This window comes from Aethina tumida, chromosome 5, assembly GCF_024364675.1.
Source record: "Aethina tumida isolate Nest 87 chromosome 5, icAetTumi1.1, whole genome shotgun sequence".
NCBI classification, from domain to species: domain Eukaryota; kingdom Metazoa; phylum Arthropoda; class Insecta; order Coleoptera; family Nitidulidae; genus Aethina; species Aethina tumida.
In genome coordinates, this window is record NC_065439.1 from 28,256,680 (window position 1) to 28,281,375 (window position 24,696).

The 24,696-nt window shown below is 29.8% G+C and overlaps 1 protein-coding gene across 1 annotated transcript in view; it reads left to right on the plus strand.

The window, feature by feature from the left end:
* Positions 1 to 24,696, plus strand: part of LOC109609621 (rap guanine nucleotide exchange factor 4) — a 71,895-nt gene that overhangs the window by 25,121 nt on the left and 22,078 nt on the right. Inside the window, exon 3 of the mRNA XM_049967790.1 lies at positions 15,087 to 15,178. Within this exon, the coding sequence (XP_049823747.1) occupies positions 15,087 to 15,178 (92 nt within the window). The remainder of the gene's footprint in view (positions 1 to 15,086; positions 15,179 to 24,696) is intronic.

Consider the following 24,696-nt stretch of genomic DNA (forward strand, 5'->3'; position numbering starts at 1 on the left):
TTTTTCAAGGTTATTGTGTGCAACATTAAAATGCTGCAGTCATTACATATTTAGTCCATTAGTGCTACACCGGATAAATGTTTAAATAATTAATTTTAAGTAAATTATGTAAATAGGAAAATGACAGTGAAATTTAAATTATTGGATTAGCAACAGACAGGGGAGTACGAATTACATTTGCAATTCTAATTTTGTTATTCCATTGTAACTACATAATAATTTATTGAATGTGGTTTTACTGTTTTATTTAAAAATATTCTGATAATATGAAATATATCTTTGTCAAAAATAGATTTAAGAATCAAATTCAGTTACGGTTTTTATTTGAAGAAGAAAGTAGTGCATAAGTAATTCCGTTAGATAGAAGAGTTGTCCATTTTTCGTCATCCTTGACAATGATGTAGTTGCATTCTCCCCAATCAATTTTCCGTTGTTGAAAGTACAATTTCATAACAATCGCCAGTAGAAACACGTACAAATTTGCATAAGTCCGTAAAACCATGAAGTATAATTTCTGCAGGCTCTTATTGCCACTTCCCCTTTCTCCCATTTCACTTCGCAGAATCCAAATTCATATAAGGAATACTAATTTCCGAGAAAACAATAAATTTTTTCCGCTCTAAAATATATTAAAACCCATTACTTATTCCCCGGATGACGAAGTAATTCCGTTCATAAAGAGAATCCTCCCTCATCGACAATTATTTTTGTTTATGACTCGATACGGCAGATCCGATAATGCCGAGCCTGACATACCATAACTGGAGATCAGGCCCGTTTCGACGGAATGTTCTCTGCCGTATCGATCTCAGGTAAAATGAAATATTTATTACTTTCGGGATTGTATTAATTTCGGCCCTCGGTGGCTTCCGATTTCAGCGATGCTGTTATTTACTTAGTCGTACCGGTTGACTTTGTATTTAATCATAAAGTTGCTTTAGATGTAAGTGTGTAACTGGGCAAAATCTCACCGTTTATTGGTCCAACAGGAATAATTAAATCTCCGTCAACTTTACGGTGGTTTATTACCAAGTTTTGGGTCAACAAAACTGAACGTGGACTCACTGAGAGTACAAATGAAATTTGCATAAAACATAATTCCATTCAGGAATTCACAAAAGCAAGATTGGTTATATTGTCACTGTAAAAATTATAACACTCCCGGGAATTGTGGGTTATGAATTCTGATGTGTAAAATTTTTATTACTTATTTTCTTACTTCAATAAGGGTACAAAATTGCTTTTGAATGCAAATTTAAATTTAAACTTTATTTTATGCAGGCTTAATTTAACCTTTAATATGTGTATGATTATCAGGTTTAGCATGTCAAAGTTTATGGGAATTCCATTTAACTAAAAAATTTATAAATTTTACTTCTCAGTTCAAATTTAATTTTAATTATTCAACCATTTTGGTAAATATGGAAAATTAAAATAGTATCAAAATGGGAAAGGGTCAGTCAAAGCTACTTTGTTTTTTAAATGAATGATCCTGAGATTCAGAAGGGACCTTTTCGGATTGGTCTTTCCAATCCCCTTACCTTGACTTACTTTTCATCTGTTGTAAAAAGCATGAATTTGGCCCCTGAACGGCTATAAAATTCATTCCCTCGGATTCCCAAAATAAACCAAAAAGCTGTTAAGTTAATTATATTAGTGTTGTATTCACCGTATGGTCCCCGGCGGTCGAAATTTCAAACCTTAGTCTCGCAACGTTCCGTTATATCATTAGCTGCAGCACGGCTACTTAACACTCGAAAAACATCGAATTTACGCACCCGCCAAGCGACGGCCCCGTGCTTTATTAAGGCCCTAATGTCTGCCGCACCGAAAATTAAAGATGCCCCGCCAAATTTATCGCCGCCGCTCTGAGGAAGAGATGTGCTAATAACACCGATGTTTTGTTACTGGAAACTGCGGTTTTGCTTACATCGAACGTTCAAGTTTCAAAAAGGAAATTTATTATTTGCTCCATATACTCTAAACACATTTCCTGGCTGAACCTACTAAATTTGTTGCTCTTTGTGGAAGGAAGGATGCTTTCATTAAGACCACAATTTATATTTGGTTTCTGACAAGATATACGTGAATTTGTTGCCTTCATTTTACTGTTTTGTTTTAGTGTTTAAACAAATATGGCTGAAGTAATTTGTGTCAGTGTCAGAAAAAAAATTTAAAATGTATTTAGCACAGAAAATATTAAAATAATTTATTTCATGTAAGCAAATAAATGGCCTAATATAATTACTTTTTGTACTGTCTATTTTATTATAACAATTTTAATAAAACATTTAATTAATATTAAAATAAGTTAATATTTCTTCAGTACTTCAGTATATATAAATTTATTATTGTCGTACCTATTATATAACTTTCACAATTCTCAAATTATATGTATAAAAAATATTAGCTAAATCAATATTTTGCATATGTATATATATATTAATATAATAATAATCATTAATTTATATACTATCAAAATTAAATAAAAATAAATAATTTTAATAATGCATTATTTAAAAATGTCCTGTTTTTTTAATAATTGAAGGAATTTCTTAACAATTTATTTTAAACGCATTCGCCATTTTTTAAACGAATTATGTGTTAATGGATATTATTCAGTAGAAGTAAGAAAAATGACCTAATAATCCTAAAAACATATTTCAGTTCAAGAAACAAAAATTTTGTTCAGAATTTTCAAAATAAATATATAAAAAATATTAGTCTTAGCTAAATCAATAGTTTGCATATATGTGTACATTATTAATATAATAATTATAAATTTATATCTTATCAAAAATAAATAATAATAAATGATTTTAATAATGCGTTAATTAAAAATGTTCTGTTTTCTAAATAATTACTACTGTGGTCGAAATATAATATTTAAAATGAATATAAAAATATGTTATTGCAAGAATTTTTTTACAATTTATTTTAAACGCATCCACCATTTTTTAAAGGAATTAATGTATCAATGGAAATTATTCAGTAGAAGTAAGAAAAATGGCCTAATAATTCCAAAAACATATTTCAGTTCAAGAAACAAAAATTTTGTTCAGAATTCTCAAAATAAATGTATAAAAAATATTTGCTAAATCAATAGTTTGCATATGTGTGTACATTATTAATATAATAATAATCAATTTATATATTATCAAAAATAAATAATTTTAATAATGCATTAATTAAAAATGTTCTGTTTAAATAATTACTACTGCGATCGTAATATAATATTTAAAATCTATATAAAAATATGTTATTGCAGGAATTTCTTGACAATTTATTTTAAGCGCATTCACCATTTTTTTTAAACGAATTAATGTATTAATGGATATTAATCAGTAGAAGTAAGAAAAATGGCATAATAATCCCAAAAACATATTTCAGTTCAAGAAACAAAAATTTTGTTTAATAAAAATATGTAATTTACGATAATATAAAACTATTTTGAGGAAAATATACACGTGGAAATATATTAAATATAATTTTAACAATGTTCATTTAATATGAGTACTTTTTGTATATTTTATCATAACACTTTTAATAAAACATTCAATTAATATTAAAATAAGTTGGTATTTCTTCAGGATTTCAGTACATATAAATTTATTATTGTCATACCTTTCGGAATTCTGAAAATATTTTAATAAAGCTTCATCGGCGTTTAAAGCACCAACCGAAATGTTTGGAAATTAGCAACCATCGGATCCGTTTCGAAATAATTAGCAATTCATCCAGAATCCACCAAAGTATACTTTATTAAATTATAATTTCCGTTGATTAAATCTGCGATCGGTGCTACCTAGATTTCGCCGAACCGAAATCTAATTAAATAAAGACGTTGAACGCTTCGGAACGCCAAATTTATCTTCTTTAAAATCAACAATCAAAATTAACTAAATAAGATTAAAGCGCTCGCTGAATACATGAATTGATTAAACACTGCGGCACTGCAGGATGAAAACGTTCTAACGATTGTGAATTTCCCCATGCCCAAAACATTTAAAATATTCATTTTAAATGGATTTGAAATTCCCAACGAGTACAACTGCGTACATTTGTCATTCTTTTTTTTTACTATTTTTTCAGCGGTGCAAACAAATTTGGGGCGCAATGAATTCATTTGGCAATAATGCAAGCAGTAATGACTCAGTTTTCAAATCACTTGTCCCATAATTGTTATATTGTTAGAGGAAAAAACACGTTGAAATATTATTTTTGTAACTATTGTATAACATTTTAAAATAGATATCACTTGATTAATTATTGTAATTATTCAATTTTTCATAATCAAATCATAATTATTTCCCCAGCTTTAACATTTTATAAAATATATCAGTTGATTAATTATTGTAAAATTATGTAAATTATTAAATTTATTAAATTTATCATTTTTTGAACCTGTTTGTTAGACATATTTGGTAGACATACATATAATACAGATATTATTAATTAATCAGTTAATTATTTTTTGATAAATAGACAAAGTATCAAAATCAAATCATAATTATTTCCCCAGATTTAACATTTTAGAAAATATATCAGTTGATTAATTATGTAATTATTAAATTTATTATGACATTTTAGGTAGTCATACATGTACACAGATATTAATTGATTAATCAATTAATTAATTTTTGATAATTATTCAAAGTATCAAAATCAAATCATAATTATTTCCCCATTGGCGAAATAATTAAAAGTCCTTCTTTTAAAGTGTAAATACTAGGAGTTTTAAAATATATTATCACACTTTCTGGAGTCCATATCACGCCGATCAGGTATTATGGTTTCGTTTTCAAAGTTGAAACAAACCTGCGAGCAATTATTCATTTCGCCTTTCTATCGATTTCCAGATTATCCATTAAAAATAGAGTACTGTAGGATTTGGAAAAGTGCACGCTCTAATGTGTGTTTTAAATAGGCGAGACAATGCTTTAACGTATTACATGTGCTGTGCAGTTATAACTGGCACAATTGATTTGTGTGAAATAGCCTATAATAAGCTTATTTTAATCATTTATTTGCTTTTATCACATTAATCAGTTGCAGAAAGAAGTAAGCTGTCAGGGCTCAAATAATTTGAGTGAATACGTGATCCATCATGTTTCTTTCTGTTGCACAATTTCTGGAGAATTCGATCGATTTTTCTGCTGAAAAGTGGGCAATGTTTTCTTACTGTAATATAAACACAATATATGTGTACATGCACATACTATTGTAACTATAAATTAGAAAGTAATAGTCTTATAAGATAGTCTTAACAAAGTTTCTAAGAAGATTAATGAATTTTATTTTAAAACACTTCAAAGAAGTGTTAATTGGATGTGATATAGTTTAATTTGACGTTTGACACTTGATGTAAAGTTGAAGTTATTAGCAGAAACACTTCATAAATCACAATTAGCTTAACAAGTTATTAGAACTTTAAATTATATGTATTCTGCAAGTTTGCACTTATGATGGACGAATTCAGATTGACGTGATAAACTTCTCAGAACAACAAACATATCATATATATTTTTTAAATGTATTTGCAAATACCTGATAAAGGGATTACACTAAAACTAAAAACATGCTCGTCTAAAGTAATGGCTAGTATCTCAAATCCCATTAAACCTTTTATATTGTCTTCTTTCCACATCCCAAGAACAAATAAGTTGCGTAGAAGTTTGATGTGTTTGTGCCGTGACAAATGGCGGAAACGTGTTCTTGGATATTTAATCTAAAATTTCAACATTTACTACACTGATTAAGGCTGAACATTTACACTTCAATTAAGGGTAAAGCTGATTAGTTCCGTATTTAAGCCTTGCCTGGTTGGTCCGAACATACACATAAAATATAATATGCTGATATCTTTTTATGAATCTGTAGCAATTTATAGCGAAGTAACGTAAGTAAAAGAAATATATTTTGGAGTTAATAAAAAAATAGACTTTTCCCAAAATCACAATAGGCATTGTTTTAAATTAATAGACAACGTCATCTGGCTGAGATGGTCTCATTCTTTATGACGTAATGTATTTTGTTAGACCCTTTTTGATGTCTAGAAAGGCGAAAACAATAACAAAGAAAGTGAACGACTAACGAGATAAGGGACGACGAAAATGGAACAGTTCGACTAGTGGGGTGCGTTTGATGTTAAATGTACTATACAGCTGCATCGAATTCAAAAACACATATTTTTCCACTAATGATAAAAAATGAAAATAAATATATACATTCACTGAAATGCAACAGTTAGTTACCGTGAAATTTAATAGGTTCAAAGTGAATTTAATGAAAAATTTCTGAATATTAAACCTGTTTGATAAACTTCTTAGAAACGTTGTGCTTTTATTCGTGAACTTTGTAGTTAGTTCGACATTGTTTGGTCATATGCACCACATAGTAGAGAACCAGCTAAAAGCTGGATTACAAAGCTCTTTACATCTCGAGCTTTTCTGGTTATGCGCATAATAAGAAATTGTGAGGTCGACTAGCTCAAAATGTTTTAACATTACAAAACCTAATTCACCTTTTTAAGTTGTTATTGCCGTATTTTAATCAAGGACTCTAACGAAAAAATAAATTTTAATTAGTTAATTTTATTTGCATTTGAATTATTAAATTTTGAAAGATATTTGATGGTATTTTTGAGTAATTGAGGTTCGGTTTTTACCTTAAATTTCTATGACGCACAATATTAAAAAGGTACGAGCAAAAAACTGTCTGGTGCAAGACAAGTGTACCTCTGAAAATTAAAGCGAAGTAAATCTGAAATGAACTCTTTATTTATTAATGATGTCTTAACTGTAATCTTTTACGAAAACGTCCCTTTAGGATACCGTAGGTTGTAAATTCTGAAGACTACTTTGATTACTTAAAAAAATAATTTAAAAATGTTTTGAGTAAAATAACCGGAAAAAAAATTAATTACTTTGTAGCTTTTTTGAGCAGGATATCTTATGGTTAAATTTAGCAAGCAAAAATCAAAGTAACAGATATTTTTTTAATCATGTCCCTGGAGTAAACCGAAAATCTTCGGTTACGACACGGGCGGGTTTGCGTATCGGGTAAGTTCAGATTAATTAACGACGGAGTCAGGAAACAAGTGCCTTAGGGCCAAAGTGCACCACCCTACACTTGGTTCCCCAATCTTTACAATGTTCCAATTCCCCATACACCTACAAATCCTATTTTTGGACTGTGTAATCTGAATCCTTAGATTATATTATATTCTTAGATAAACACACGTATTTAAAAGAAAAATTTTGAATAATGGCCGTTATACCATTTAAAATTTATCGTCTAGAAATGTTAATGAAATTACAATAGCAATACATCAATGTGGATAAAGGGGTTGGTTCCTTTCGAGTGTACAGTAGAAGTTAAAGCTAACAAATGGTTAATTAAACCGTTTTGTCCGCCTCGATGCAAGAATAAAATACTCCTCCATTGTATCGCTCGAAAGTTAACTATTTATTTTTGTGGGAACTTTATGTCGTCTGCAAGTGGTGTTAAATAGAAACACAACCATTAGTTTAAGGCGAGGCGGCGTTTTATCTGATTACATGGATCATTGAAATTGTTTTGGAATCGACGTCGTTTCATACAAAATAGGACAATGGCACAGTGTATGGTTGCAGTGAATAAAAACAAAACTGATAAAACCGCGTCAAATTCCGCTAGAAACGTGTTGTAAAAGTGAACGGGAGTGGCACTAAAAGCAAGAGCGTAAAAATTATTTTATACTTTGTTTATGTAGAAGACCACATTTTAAACAAAGTGAACGACTTCTTGTTGTTGTTGTTGTTGTTGTTGTTATTTCGTAATTTATTGGCACAAACCGAAGACGTAGCTTGGAAATTATAAGCACAATGTCAGGTTTAATTAAAAAATAAGAATTTTAAAAAGAAATTAAGGATGCGTTCATTCCGCTTCTCGCCTTTTCCTTTTTAATCTCTCCAGAACAATTATGAATTTTAAGATTGTGCAGTAAACTCAAAATGTCGAGTAATAAATTGGAACAGAGAGCCTGCAGTAATTATAAATTAACGGAAGCTATTTTCCGATTTATTTATCTCTTGACTTCAAAATAATTAAAATGCGACCAATAATAAAAATGAAAAATAATTTCTTTTCTATTTTATGTTTTAATTTATTATTATTAAATATATTTTTCCTAAGTTCAAAGGAAACTTGTACTCTTTACCAAATGCTGCTCATGAAATGGATACTAAACATAAAGCTTTACTTCAAAGCGATCTTAACAAACAAATACGTTATAATTAAGGGTTGTTCTTACAGAAGTTCTTTAACAATAAGATGAATTTAATTAGGAGGCACTCGACTATGTCTGCAGATTATTCTAGTTTGGTCACAAATTTGCTAATGTTGGAATTTGTGTTACAGATTTGAAGAACACCAACAAGAAGTTATGTTTCCTTTTACCGCCCTGCATAATATACGGATATATTTTATGAGCAACGCGTTGCAACGCCTCGGTAAAGTTAATAGCAAAACAAATAACTGGGTATACACAATTTTAGAAGCTTGACGACGTTGGTTAATTAATAATTCCTTGCTAATTAAGGCAGGAGTGTATTCGCAGGTAGTTTAACAAATGATTTGTATTGATAACTTGAGTGCTCATAATATGTGAAATTGGGCCAATTGATGTACTGTTTAGCGGACCATTAAATATTACTGCAATGATGCCTATTGAGAGCTATTGAACTTGATAATAACGTTATTGTACCTAATCGATATTTAATTAAAATAGAATACTCGTACAATGATTTATGAGTCCAGAACACCTCTTACACTTTGTGTGCCGTTAGTGACATCATATAATTTAGAAAAGGAGGATTTATTTTCTCGTTTGTACGTATGTATTTTTTGGAGAAGGGAACTGTGGTTATCGTGTTCAGAGTAAAAGGCGTTCAGTTGTCTCAATCGAATTATAAGCTTTGTTTTTCACTTTTTATTTTGTGACCTTTATCTTATCCTATTAGGAAGGCTTTGTTATTTCTAACGACTTTAACTTTCAGGTTGTCTGCTTATCAGGTTGATTGATGCAGACCTTGAAATATTTAAAGAATAGGCGAGGATTTGTTATGGGATCAAAATGTCAATAGAGATTTATCCATTTAATAAAATTCGACGCAAAAAAAGGTTTTTTTATGTTATTGTATTTACTTATTTATAATAAAATTACTAATTAGTATTGACAAATAAAATATATATACCACTCTCAGTCTTATTTAAAAACAGTAAGACAATTGTTCATTATTAATTTTTTTAAAAAATGAAAAATATAATGGTATAAACCATTTGTATTTTTATATAAAGATGAGAATTAAATATTGTACAGTTTAAGTAAGATATAAATATTCAACTAAAAAATTAAATGAAAATTGTATTGCTGGCGCATTCGCCATAATTTAATAATCCAAGAAATTATTATTATTATACAAGATTTGTATTTTTATATAAAGATGTAACAGTTTTATTTAAAATCTCACATCATATAAATTGACAGCAGCGACTGTTGCTCAAGTTTTAAAAGAATAAACTTTCCTTACATGTCTCACCTATACAATGTAAGATATTACATTGTTTAAAAATTTTTCAGCTCATAACTATTACAGTAGATTTATTTCACGCTAAACGACTCAGAAGTTAGACTAATCCAACTTTTTCTCCTTTCACCTCGGTGCTTAGGTGCACACGGTGAGTTCACTCACAACTTTTTAATGAGACTGAATTTATGGCGGCGAGTCCCTTAATAACGCTTCCGACATATTGTGTTTTGAAATCGTCGCTCTTCTGTGTGCGAACGTGGAAAACGTACTTGGAAATTAGCCGGGTCGGGCGACAAGCTTTTTAAAAAGTAAATGGCATAAATGGGGATATTAAAATAATCGCAGCCACCTACGGAGCCATCTTAAAAGCCCCATTTCCAAGCCCTCTTTGTTGCGGTTAATTCTACCCTGTTTTATTAGCTCGGTGTGTGTGTGTGTATGGAAAATTTATCTTGATTTTTATGTAATTGGTTTTTCCTGAAAGCGTGGAAAACGCAGAGTTCGAGTACAAAAATTACGTGAGTGCGATCTGGAAACCCCCAAAGAAATTTAAAAGTTTACTTCTCTTTCAGGCATAAAGAGTTGATTGTATCCATTTAGGTAATGATTACTTTACTCTATTATTTATAAATTATTCTAGTACAATAAATAAATAATAATATAACAATATTTACCCAAGTGTTTTTTTTTAATTTTAGTATTAATTACTCGAATGAATCAATGGCAAAATTGAGTAAAGTCCAACTTTTGAATGGAAACTAAACTTTTAAATCCCATTGAGGATTTGGATTGGCCATTCAGGCCGCACTCAGGTAATTTTTTATGCCGCCCAGGGTAATTAAATGTAACCTTAAAAAATATGTTAGTTAATGCGGGGGGCATTAAAAACGGGATCGTCCTGTAATAAAACGGACAGTTGTCTGGGACAGGAAAGTCTGAGTCGCGTCTGAAGTGGTAGCCACGGCACACAGCATGTATAATTCATGTGGAAGCTCCATGGCTGTGGATTAATCCTTATTACATACGGAGCAGCAGGACCAAAAGGCAAAAGATAATTAAGCCGGTGGCTATGGGTCGTTACGTGCGGGGACGGTTGCTGGTCGTGCTACAACTCACCGACCTACCGACTTGGTACCAGGGCTTTGTTGCGGCTATCCATGTATAAGTACACAACGTAAATTAATTATTCGTCGATAAACATTTGTTTGAATTCACATAGAATTTATCGCTAATTAATGGTTCGGCCTGCATTACTTGTCGCATTGCATTCATTATTCTCTAAATGGAACAAAAGCCGGTTGTACATGTTTGATGAATATTTTATTCACTGCAAAATAATCCATGTACATGAAGCTTATAGTATTAATTTATTAGTTAGGTTATTATTTAATAAAATAATCATAAAATCATTGAGCTGCACAATTCATCTAGTTCATAGAATCGAATAATTAATAGAATATTAGTAATAATATAATAATTAATAATTAATTTTTTAGTTATTCTAATTTAAATATTAAATATTATATAATAATTTAATTTGCCATACTCAAAAACCACAGTAGACAATGCAATAAGTATTAATAATATTAATGAAATCTACTTTTTGTCTTTAAAGTAAAATAAAATAATGCGCATCCACCATTATTTGAATGTTTATAGAAGAAAGTTATCAAACCATTCACACCGTATTTCAAAAACGTTAGTATTTTTCAGGCCATAAATCAGAGTCAACATCTTACGACCAAAAAAATAAGGTAATAAATTAAGACGCAAAATCAATTTAACGGGGAGACATATTGACGACATCAATCTGAAAAAAGAAGTGGTAGATTTTATTAGCAACACAATAAGGCCATTTCTATAGATCTTATATGTGTAGGTGACAATGCCACTTTGTGCTATACAATACGGTTTTGAGGGAAGTCAACAGTTGAATATTGAACAAAAATCAAGATTTTTTTTTTATTTGACACATTTTTACCATTAATAATATTTATAAAGAATTAATTAATTACAATATTTAATGAGTCACTTCATTGATTTTTAATTTTGAAACAGCCGGAATTCTAATTTGTAGATACAAACGATGTTAATGAATTAATTAAATTAATTCCTCCCTAACATACATTGTAACAATAGTTTAATTTACGAATCAATGAATAAAACATAAATTTATTTAATAATCTAGTTTAACCAGTGGTGTTTGTTGTAATTTGTTTTATCTTCCTGTAATGTATTCCAGTGCACAATTTTCAATTATTATCCTGTAAAATTTTCGTTTAACTCAAATTCATTAGAGTCATTTTTCAAGCCGTAATTTCAGATTAATTTAACGTCTATGGGCAAATTAAAAAGGAAAAAAACGTTGTAAATTTAGTACACATTAAAATCTGATTGCATATTAAAATTCAGAACTTTCAAAAGCTTTTATATAAACCATAAGTTGAATTAAAAATTTAAACCTTACTTCTAGTATTTATTTCCAAAAATGCCTCTTACTACTTAAAAAGTTAATTTAAAAAATTAGTTAATTAGTTTAATAGTTACTTTTTATTAAACGTGTCCTAAATTTAGAAACACATACAAGACTTTTATAAAATAAAATCAATTTATTAAATTAAAAATATTTCTATTCAAAGATTTCCTAAGGAAAAAAAACTACAATTAATTTATTACAATTGAGGCAGCCGAAATCACAATATATTATTATTATGAAAAACCTATTTGCTATTGACGACCTCAATTATATTGAGTGATATCTTGTATCCATTTTTTTTCATAAAATTACACTGGAGAGTGATTTCTTTTTTGAATTGCGTCTAAAATATCAAGTTTCGTTGACCACATCCTATCAACCTTTTTATTTTGTTGTCACTTTTTGTTACGTAAAATGCCTTTTAAATAATAATTCATTTTTTCTAAATGAAAGCATTGGGTTATATTTATGTGAAAGAATTTCATATAAACTTCGTTTATATGTATGTTATTCGTCATAACATTCTGCACCCAGATTTCCAATAACAGCAGAAATATTATTACAATCTTTCTTAAAAAAATTTGAATTTGCATCTTAAATTCAGTTTCACGTTTTATACACGAAGCAAATTTAGTTCCGGGAGCGAGAGGAGTGTTTCGAATGTAGTCCAGATCCAACAGGTTGAGCAGCACATGTTGTAAAATCTAAATATCTTGTCAAGTTATTTAATCCATCTTACGTGGTCGATTTGTATCTGGTTCAAAAACTTGAAAACACTTTAGTTCCGGATCTTACCTCTTCAAACGTACCGGACCGCACCGGATTACAAATCACATTTCATGTCGGAACCATTGACGTGAGCCATGCAGGAATATGCTTAATGTAAATAGTATGTAAAACAGCGATGCGTCGGAGCTTTATAACCGAACGGCCGTTATCGATTCCCCGTTCGACGGATAAAATTTGAATAAGCAAGTTATTTCACTTCATCAATAGTTAAAGTATCGCCTTTGTGGACCTAAAAATTTGCCTAAAAGGCCCAGACGTTGGCTTTTGTTCCATCTAGTCGGCTTTACTGAAAATAAACTCGGAAAAAGGGGGCCGGAAAGTTCGGCACACACAGCCGCATCGACCTCGTCACTAAATAAACTATTACCTCAAATCAGTTTTCGAATTTTAAACTACTTTGAGAATTTCGTTAATATATCGAATTGACTTACTGTAACAAAATGCACGTTGGATAAACCGCCCTTGCCTGATTTCCATGAACAAATTTAATTATCCTTTGTATCGGTTTCAGTGGAAATTTAATTGCCTGGTGCATAAATACCATAAACTAAATTAGTTCATGTACCCTGTTGAGCCCTTGGCAAAAATTCCCAGAGCAATAACGATTTTAATTTAACGCATTGCTCCAGGAATTTTTAATAACATCGCCAGAGAAAATGTACAGGAAGTCGAATTTGTGAATACAGTAAAAGTAGAGAAGATGGTGAGTATAGTGAAGATACTGAAGATAGTGAATATGGTGAAGATACTTCTCCAGACAATGAAATATTATGCCTCTTCCTGACAATGTTATACCAACATGTCGCCTTAAAGACTCAAAGTAAGTTTCAAAATGCTAAATTGGCAGAAGCAAATCATCCAGATATTTTTCCATTTAACTATAATTTATATTTGCTATTGTTCACTTTTTTAAGTAGTAAATGGTTCAATTCTGAAGAGGAGGTCAAAACTGAGTTCACTACTTCGGTTCCAATATTTCGACTGTCCGAATGAATTTAAAATGTTTCTGTGTAGCAAAAGAATTGTATATGAAGTTGGCAACGTTCACACAAGCGACTTATTTGCATTGAAAAGGGTTCGCATTATTTCATCGCGACTATTGCGAAAAGAAAAAGTAAAACAAATAAATAAAACGTTCTATGTTTTGGGTTCAATTTAGTTAGTTTAATTAACTCATCAATCATTTAGTGCACAACTGTGGATATTTTTCAAAGACTGTTCACGGAAACTTCTCTTCAATATTGCCAGTCCGAATTTAAAGTTTGGTCCAATTTAAATAAATAAAAGTTATGACGGAGTTGTGAATTCCATCAAAATCCTCTCTTCGATGTTTAATGATTTAGATCGAAAAAATGACAGTTTATGAGCTTAGTAATGGTAGTACAAGCTCATTTCACAAATCTGTTTCATAGTCCATTTAACACTCATTTATTGTTTACATTTAGAGTTTAGTAAGTCATTTTATATACAGGATGATTCACTTATGAAGTTTGAGTTATTTTTTTTTTTTTAATTTTGACAGATTGATGATCTAACTAAAATGTTTGTAAAGTCACCAATTTTGATGTTAAAAATTTAACTTTTGACTTACACGTTAACCAAGGAGCCCATTATTTGTACTCTCAAATTATATTTATTTTATTTTATAATATTATGCTTTACTCCACTCACAATCAGTTTTGAACTAACTAATCATTTACCTTAGTTTTTGGGTGGGGACATTGTTTTGAGTCAATGACTGACCTAGAGACGGTGAAAAACAACAACACTGTATAGGTGAATTTAAAAATAGAAAAGGGCAGCTGCAAAGAAAGTGCGACCGTATAAAACACTATCGACCAAGGCGAGATACTAATTTGAGCGTGCAGTCGATATAAATAAATTAACCGCTTTCGAGGTTAACGAAACATCGACAAGTAAACAAACTGTCTCGGAATTAGGAAAAAAAAAACTTTCATTTGACCGATTGTTTTAATATGTTAATGGTATCGACAATCGTTATTTTTAATTACACTACATTAGATTAGATTAGATTAGATAGTCTTGGAGCTTGTATTACTAAGACACCCATTTAGTCTAAAACGTTGATTACCAAGACATTTCGAAAGTTTGCCAGGACTTAAATAAGCTTCCACACAACTATTAGCGGGATGAGATTTGTCGAGTTAGAAAACTTTCGGTGATCGCACACTTCAACTACATAACTTTTATTAAAACCCTTATTAATAGTTGTAATATCTTTGTTGCAGTGTTCCGACAGGGCGATACAGGAAAATGTTGGTATGCGGTGATGGCTGGAACATTAGACGTGAGGATGATACAACCAGAGACAGACCCTAAGGTAAGAACGAACTGAGAAATTGTTAGATCGCAATATTAATAAACATCATCTTAATATTCCAGTCCTAAGGGATATTGTGTATTGCATCTGTTTCAGATCAATATTGATTTTGCTTAAAAATAAACTTTGATGCATTAACATTCAAAATCGTTCGAAAAGCTTTATGCATCTAATAATAATAATAACTTAAAAATTCTAAAAATTGATTTACTTTACAACTTACACACCTACTAAACCACTTAGTGAAATTAATCAGTGACAATTAATAATCGATTTCGATTCACCTGTCACAGTGCAAACAACATCCAGCTAATGATGGCAAAAATCAATTAATCAGAAGTGTTTAGATTCTAGTCCCGGCAAAGTCGAATCGGCAAATTCGATATACATTCTTAAAGTTATACAGTTTGAGAAAGAGTCTAATGAAAAATGTGTAAGACTTTGTCACAACTTTCCGAATTAATTTTAATTACTCTCACTTTATAAAGAGATTTTGTTTTTAAGATTAAGGAAATCCGCTCAATGTTAAAAACGTAAATAAAGAATTGGTATAATTATACTTGGATGTAAACTAATTTGTACTTGGAAGTAATATTTAACAAATAAACACAAACTAATTCCACATTCGTATTCAGTGCTCAAGTTCTTTTTCTTTTCATTTCTTTGTTAAAATTATTAATTTAAACAGGTAAATTCTCATTATGTTTCAAAAGCGTTCTTAAATTATGATTTGGAGAGCACATACAAATTGCAGATTTAATTAAATTACTTACCTTTGTTCTTCTTTACAGATTTCTGAATATTGAATTTGGTAACCTTACAATTTAAGTTAAAACAATTTATATTTAAAGGATTTGTATTTCAATTATATTTTATAAAAAATAAATAAATATTTAAATAAGCATAAATACATTATGTTCCCTATATTCTCTATAATCTCTATATTCTCTAGATTCTCTAAATTCTCTAGATCGTCTGGATTTTCTGGTTTTTTGAATTTTTTATAGGTTCTTCATATTCAAATTTTTAAATCCTTTTAGATGTTTTTTTAAATATTATACATATTTAGGATTTTAACATTTTTATTTGCCTTAATAATAAAAAATACATAAGCAAGACATTAGAAATACACTAATATGTAATGTTTAGAAATATATTCCAATATATAGTATATATTAAATTTACTTCATTCTTAGGATATAAACTCATTTAAATTTAAATGAGGTACGTTGAATAAACAAACCCTAAATTTTTCTACAACGTATTATTTTAGTTATTAGTCTTTCAGAGAAATTTCAGGATAAATACTTATTTGAAAATGCCTGAAAGCAAACCATTATTACAGTAAATCACTTATTATTTATATATACTCATATATTTTATAATGAGACTATATATATATATTAGACAATCTAATTGTAATTTTATGGGTTTAATATTATTAAACTAACCGGAAGTTCCCCAACATTTGCGTCAGTTGTACAACTCATGCCGCAACTCGCCTAAACTTTATACTACTCAAATAATAGTTAAATCGTAGTAATTATTAAACTGTTTGTCCCGAAGAGTAAATTTCCTAATATAATAACCGTAAAGAGAATATAACGCACAGTGGCCGGATAGTGTGGTAAACGTGATTTAATAACGTCACTTGACGATGTCCACATCATCCCAAAACCTCTATAAATCTCGTGGAGTGCAGGTCTGAGGGAGGACGGCTCTACATTTAATATAACAAGATTTTAACTAATGCCCCGCTTTAGACCGCCCATGCTCAATGCAGATTTCGGCGTGGCCCTTTAATCGACAGCAATCTCATGCTATTTACATATCGAATGAATATTTTATGGATCCATTCCCCGGGGGATGCAATAGCGATATTGACTTTTAATGCATTTAAATTGCTTATGAATTGTCCCACTGATCTTATTATCAAAATAGATTTCAACCCATCATTTTAAATTATTATTGTTGTGTAACCTAAATGTTTAATTTAATTTTAGTGGTATATTAATAACAATAATAATAAATAATCGGTTGATAATTAATAGATATTGAGGTATTTAAATGTTATAATTTGTGGCTTTCAATTCAATATACTAAAAACATATTACATACAATTAATACACCACATATCATATTTTTAAATACAGAATTAAGTTTGAATAATGTATTATTTATTCGCTTGAATAAAATATTATTGTCTATTTTAGAACCATTCACATATATAAAGATTTTTGTAGCGGTCCTTTAATGTCGAATAAATATTCTGTGTCTCTAGGCGTTCAGTTTTGCACCCGAATCCTGAAAGTATTTATCGACTTTTACTGCACCAAAATTGCTTTTGCATAGCTAGGGTGTTCTATTAAAAACACGTCGCTGTTCTGAAATGTAGTTTGTTATTAAAATTGTGCATGTGGGAGATTCTGACACATTATTAGAAAATATTTTTGCCTTACAAATAAAAATACTTTAAGTTAATCCAATTATGACAAATAACTGTTGCACAAAATGTTTTCTTTTATGATCCCTTCATAAAATTTGATGAAACTGAAACCACAAATATTAGTTTACGACTGGAGATAAAGTAGAGAGAAAATGTTCAACAACTCGTTCAAACTTAAGAAAATATTTATACAATAGACACTTTATTTTTGTTTTATTCGCCTATTTTTCAGTAATTACGACTTTGTTTTGCAAAATTTTTTTGAATTGTTATTTTTAACTTTTTAGATGTTACATGTATCTCTTTCTGCCATGCTCAATTTTTTGTTCATTTTGTGTACGGTGTATGTGTATACCACATAAAAATGTGAATATTTAAACATATGTAGCATTACGAAGAAAAAGTAAATTAAAGTAACCAACGGTATGTAGATAAACGTTAAATTATTAAAAATATCCTGATTAAACATACTTCAGCTAAAAAGCTTCCTTTTATAACATGATATTTCAATATCGGATGAATATTCTAGTAACTAATTAGAGCCCTTGGCGGAAGTTATCTTATTTTAATGGATCTAAATTACTTTTGCAGTATTCTGTACACAAATTTTCCATGCCATTGTTTCATTAACTGTTAAACTTTCATTTAAGTTGTATTAAATAAAATTAACATAAATTGCCAGTATTTTTTTTAATTAAAATTTTACTGATAGAGTTAAATTAGTTACACACTTTCTAGAAAATGTCAAAGTATAGAACAAAGAGGAACATACAAAGTTTAAGCAGTTGATAAAAATTTATAAAGTTGTTACGAAGTTTAGAAAATGGAAAAACTTACCGTTATAAATATTTCCAAGACTTTTTTACTATAAATTATTCACAAACTACATTGTATGAGTAAAAATGTTTTCCAGTCTTTATATCTCAAATTCGCTTTATTGAATTTTTCTAAACATTTTGGGTAATTAAAAATCACTAAATGTACTTTCATTTAAGTATATAATGTATGTATAGTAGTGGACATAATTATAGCAACTTATTAAAAGGTATTAAAAATATATAATAATTAGTAAATTGAAATTATTTTAACAGTTCACATTAAATAAAATAGTTATCGGTAGAATATTTACAAGTTGCTATAGTAATAAACTTTACTGTAAGTATGAATAATGATTATCTATACATATAAATAAAATCGGAGTGTCTGTTTGTAATATTGAAATAACCGTTTTTTACTAAATCCATAAAATTATTAAAGTAAAACTATGTAATTTGATCAATATGAATTTGACCGTATGGATTTTGATATTATGGAAAATGATCGTATGAATTTTGATCACATGGAAAATAATCATATGTATTTTGATCATTCGGATTCTCATCGTATGGAAAATGATTATATGTATGTTGATCGTACGGATTTTCGTAGTATGAAAAATGATCGTACGGATTTTAATCGTATAGAAAATGATCGTATGGAATTTGATCGTATGACCGTTTTTCGTAACATCGTCGTTTGGTTATAGAAGTGTAATAAACAGCTTGTAACTAATATAAATTTCATTAGTACACTCATATATATTTTAAAAACTTTATCACGTACTTGGCCTTTAAAATTCTGATAAAATTAAGTAACAAAGCAAAATACAGATTTTCTAAAACGAGATTTTTTTAGAGAATTATCTTGTAACATTTACATATACAAATATTTGTTTAGGTCTGGTGTTTTACTTTCACGATAATCCGTTGAGGAGGTTCCAGGTCAAAAAATGGAATAATACATACGGAAATTCGTATATTTTACATTGAAGTCCGGAAGACACATAACTTTTTATTTTAAATTTAAAAATGTTTAATGGGATAATCAATAAATCATATTTGATTGCAAACTTGCTCCCCGGTGGGTGACTTATGCATGATGTTTCTCACAAAAGTCAGTCGTTGTATGAAACATAAACTAATAAAAATATATCATGACAATTTATTATTTATGATCATATTTACAAAAACAAAAACTTCTCATTTACAAATATTTGTTGGGAACCAAACCTGTACGATAAACAAGTGTTTTTAACATTTTAAAAGGACATAGGAAAAGTTCAAGAAAACAAAAACATTCTATTTTTAGTGATCAAATTCGGGTGTTTACTATCCAGACTTAAATTAAAACGCGAAAGCAACATTGTATTGTATGTTAGTACATTATGTAACGGACCATTTTAGGCACGTCTTCCTGAGTATAATAAACCTATCCAGACATAAAGTGCGCTTTGTCTAGAGGTGGCCAGACTATAGTAATAAACTGGAGGAAAATATGGCTAAATGAAAGTGTGGATCCTTCCTATCGATTCCCATTCTGTTGTGGCGCAAGAGGAAACGACGGAAAAATGTATGAATAATAAATAACAAAGCATACATTTGTCAACGGCAAATCTATAATATAAGACTGGAAGGCGTGCACAACGTTCACGTTTCAGTATTCTAAAATTGTCCAGGAATCTGGAGCAACTTCTAAATCATATATTTGCTGTTTAACTTTCTTATTACGTTTTCTACTTTGTTGTACAAGGAAATACGTGACGTGTTAAATGGTTGCATTTTACTGAACTTTGTGAGAAAACTAGACAGACAGAATATCCAACAAGATTTTAATTTGATATAAACGATAGACCGGCAATTTTCAGGCTGCACATTTTGCATGTATAATCTAGGAGGGCAAACAAACATGCCATTTGTTATGTTCGGTGTAAGCCTGTTGGTTATGATCGCCTGTCAGCCTGTTGTGTAATATTAAATGTAAACTCGACCACAATTCGTGTTTATGCAGATCGAAAGCAAAGACAATGGAACCGCTCAAGTGTTGGAGTTTCAGGGATTATTTATTCAATGTTGGTTGAATTTTAGAAATTATGCAACAGGTTGATAAGTTTATTTATATGGAGGAAATTGTGTTTGCTTATAATTAATACGTTTATGCATACCACACTACTGTATTATATTAATAGGTGATTGATTGCCCACTATGGTCAGTAATTAATATCAAGCTCAATTTCACCATCTGATATACGAGATTAGCCTCAGACATAAAAAATAGAAATAGAAAATACGATATTAGGACCTTTATCTTTTCGACACCGTGTAGATAATAATTTAAGCATGTCGGGGGTCGCAGTTCTAATCCTGTAAGAGTCTGGGAACGTACATCTCCGCCAATAAGCCTGGTAAATTTGTTCAGAATGGCCGTGCAGCTGCAGAACAATCTCGCAGTAGGAGAGCCACGGGTATCCAATTCCCGGAGTGTGGCAGTCGGACTTTAAAAATCTCCATGGACCTCGAGCCAGGGCACACCTTTTTGTAACACTGAGGACTGTTCAGGATTTACAATTCGAAGAACAGATGAAGCTGGGACATATGGCAATTGATTACTTAGTTTTATTTTCTGATTTTATGCAGAGTTTTTAAAATCAATTTTGGAACTATTATTTGTACTGACAATTACAATTCGATTGTGCATCTCTAATTAAATTCGACAAACAAGTCAAAGTTTTATCTGTTCCCTATGTTGTGTCATGCACCACCCTGTATGTATATGATGAATTTACTTTTTTAAATTTAATTCGAATAGTAAATGTTATAAAATACAACAGAAAATGCAGACAATTTCAGTTTATCTAGAGAGATGTCACTGTTATTATAAAAACATTAATTTTTTAAAAATTTTGTCACCCTGTATTACAAAATTCAAATCATTCAGGACATACATTCATATGAAGTTTTTTTATTAAAATACAACCTTAGTTCTATTTTCTGACGCAATCAAATTATTGAACATCTCATTTTAAAATAATATTAATGAAATTTAAAATTAAACATTGTAAAGATAAATAATTAAAAATCACCCTGTATGTACTATTATAAAGTTTCAGTGTAGTTTTATTTTAAAACAACATATGTGCACACAAAACAAAGTTCCACGATAAATTTTAATTTAAAACTTTAAATTTGCAGATTTTTCTGGGTTTTAGGGCATAAAGGAGATTAAAAGAGTATATGGCGGATTTAGCTTAAAAATATGGCGCAATATGCCATTGTTTGTATTTTATAAATGGATTAATGTAAGCCCATTCATATTTATATCATTTTTAAATAACTACGTTATTATAAAAGAAATGTTGAATAATGTATGCATTTATTTAATTAATAGTCTTTGAATATATATATATATATATATATATATATATATATATATATATATATATATATATATATATATATTGTAATAAAACAAATGTTGGTCAATCAAACATTCTATTAAAAAAACAATATAAATTAATTGTGTATATTTATCATCAATGTAATTTAGGTTAAAGTAATACCCAACCGAAATTAGTTTAATGTTTGGTAAACTCATGGTAAAGTTGAATCGTCAAACATGAGCACCGAAAAATAATTGAGTTAAAATTACGGTTTCCCTGATCGATATAACGTTAATAGATTGAATCTTAGACGGGCTCACCGCATTGGCAGACATTTTAATGCATGACTACACGTTCCGAATTAGTAGGTTAGTAGTTGGATTGCGCAATCTGATTAGTTTCGGATAATTGACGACTGCACTAAACTGCATTTAATTGCACTCACAGTTACCGGACTCCACTGAAATTCCGATAAAAATAATGCTGCAGCTTCCACAACGATAATTGTCCTTTAAATCGTTACCTTTGAAGCGGTATTTCATAAGTAAATTCCTCCAATAACTGATCAATTCTTTAAATTGCACACCTTGTTTCTCTGCTAACTTTGATTTATATTTATTTTATTCTGTGGATTTTCCAATTTAATCCCTTTAATATGTCGAAATTAAACGACTAAGCGACTAGAAACCGGTTTTATTAACCAAATAAATCCCTATATTAAAGATATCTCCGGCAGTGCAGTGCGGGTTTTTGCCCTCATATCCCAGAACCTTGCAATAGGAAGGTCCCATCAAACTTCCTTGCCGGGCAATTTCGTGCTCACTGATGAGGGAATTAGTTTCGGCAGGTTTGCAGATGGTCCACGGTGTCGTATACTGCACGATAATACGTCAGCGACAGACTTTGTTACTTCGGAGGGTTTATCAGAGAGTTGAACTTTTAAAATAATGTCCAGTCCCCTGTCGGTCCATTGTTACGATTCTCTGTTGCATCGTGAGTTTCAAGTTACGTGGATTTCGCTTTTGTATGTGAAGCGTTTATTTGATGCGAGATTTAGGTGGTCACGTTATTCATTGTAGAATCACACTGACGTTAAATTAATGTAAATTTTATTTTTTGTACATGTTACTTAAATATATACAAGGTGTCTTCGAGAGGTCTTTGCAGAATTCTACCACCAATTTTCAAGGTTCAAGATCGATTTATCTTATCTCACTTAGTATTGATGTGGAAAATTATGGAAATACAGGGTGTCAAAGTCAATAGACATACAAATGTACACTCATACATATAAGATATTTAAGGAACAAAACCAGTTTGGAGAAAAAAGTTATTGTTACTTTTCTTTATTGATTAACATTCGTATTGGAAGTGTCCTTAATTGAATTAATTAATCATTTGTTCCTAAACTCTTAATGAGCTATTTAATAAAACTACTTTGGTAAATACAGTCAATAAAAAATTCAATATTGTATTGCAAGCTCGTAAAACTTCTGTGACTTCTTGAAAGTTATAAAGTAATATATGAAACAAATACAGAAGTTAAATATCATACTACACCATCTTAAACTTTATTGAGTCAACAAATAGTGGAATTTCTCATAGCTAACAGAAAACTGTTGGCCTGTACTTACACATTTTAATCTACTGTAAAATTCGGAGCTGCAGAGCTTTTAAAATAAATTGTAACTATTATTTGTACTGACAGCTACAATTCGACTATGCATCTCTAATTAAATTCGACAGACAATTACTTTACAAAAATAATTAAATTCTGAAAAATTTTGTTATTTGGAAATTATCTTTTTGTAACATTTATTTGAATGTTATTATTAATATTTATATGACTTATTATATTTTGACAACAAATAAAGAGCTGAACAACGTAAATTCTGACAGTTAACAATTGTATTTTATAATTTTATTATCAGAAATTCTTACACGTAAAAAATATGATGCAGAAACTGATATATAGAAATATAATTTCATAGTTAAATCATGATCGCATGATGATCGGTTATTTGCTAGTGGCATAATTCGTGAAATGACACTTAATCGTCAATTAGTTGTTAATAAAAAATCAATATGTTCAGCCCACTCCAAGTAAATTATATTATCATGTTCCACCGAATTTAACAAATGCACGTTTAAATATAGAGCGTAGATTTTAATCGGATTTTGTCACGACTCGCATTTCACTCATTTATACAAAATGTTGATATCACATACAATTATTTGATATTTGATTGTTGCCCCGTCAGAAATTGTCCATTGAAAAATTCAATCAGTGTCCATTAATCGATTAAATAGTTTAAGCTTTTCAATCTTTTTCGATTAAATGATAAATCTAATAATATTTTAAATTTATATATGCGAATAATTAAAACAGAATCCAGACATGAATGCATGCAAACTTCAAACAAAATTTCATTACTCCAGCAGTGGATACAATTGCTGCTTAAATTAACACTGTTCGTATACATTTTGTACATTTGGATTATTTTAACCTCAGCTTTCTACTCAACGCTATATTTTATTTCGAGATTGTTTAGAATAGTTATTCCAAATTTAACCAAACAAATTTCTTGTGAAAGATATATTAATAATTATATAATACAATTTTATTTTAATCAACCAACTAGAATGAAATTGTAAATCGAAACAATACATAAATTCCGACAACGTTTGATCGTTACATCCTCAAAAGAGGTGTATTCCTTGTATGGAAACCAATTAAAATGTATGAACCACATTCCAATCGTTCGTTTTTCGCAGCCGACACTTCCGCAAATTAATTCGTCGTGTCAGATCCCGGATCCCGAGTCCCGGGTTCAAGGGAACACTTGACTCGCCCGCTAACCTCGGTGCCACGAGGCT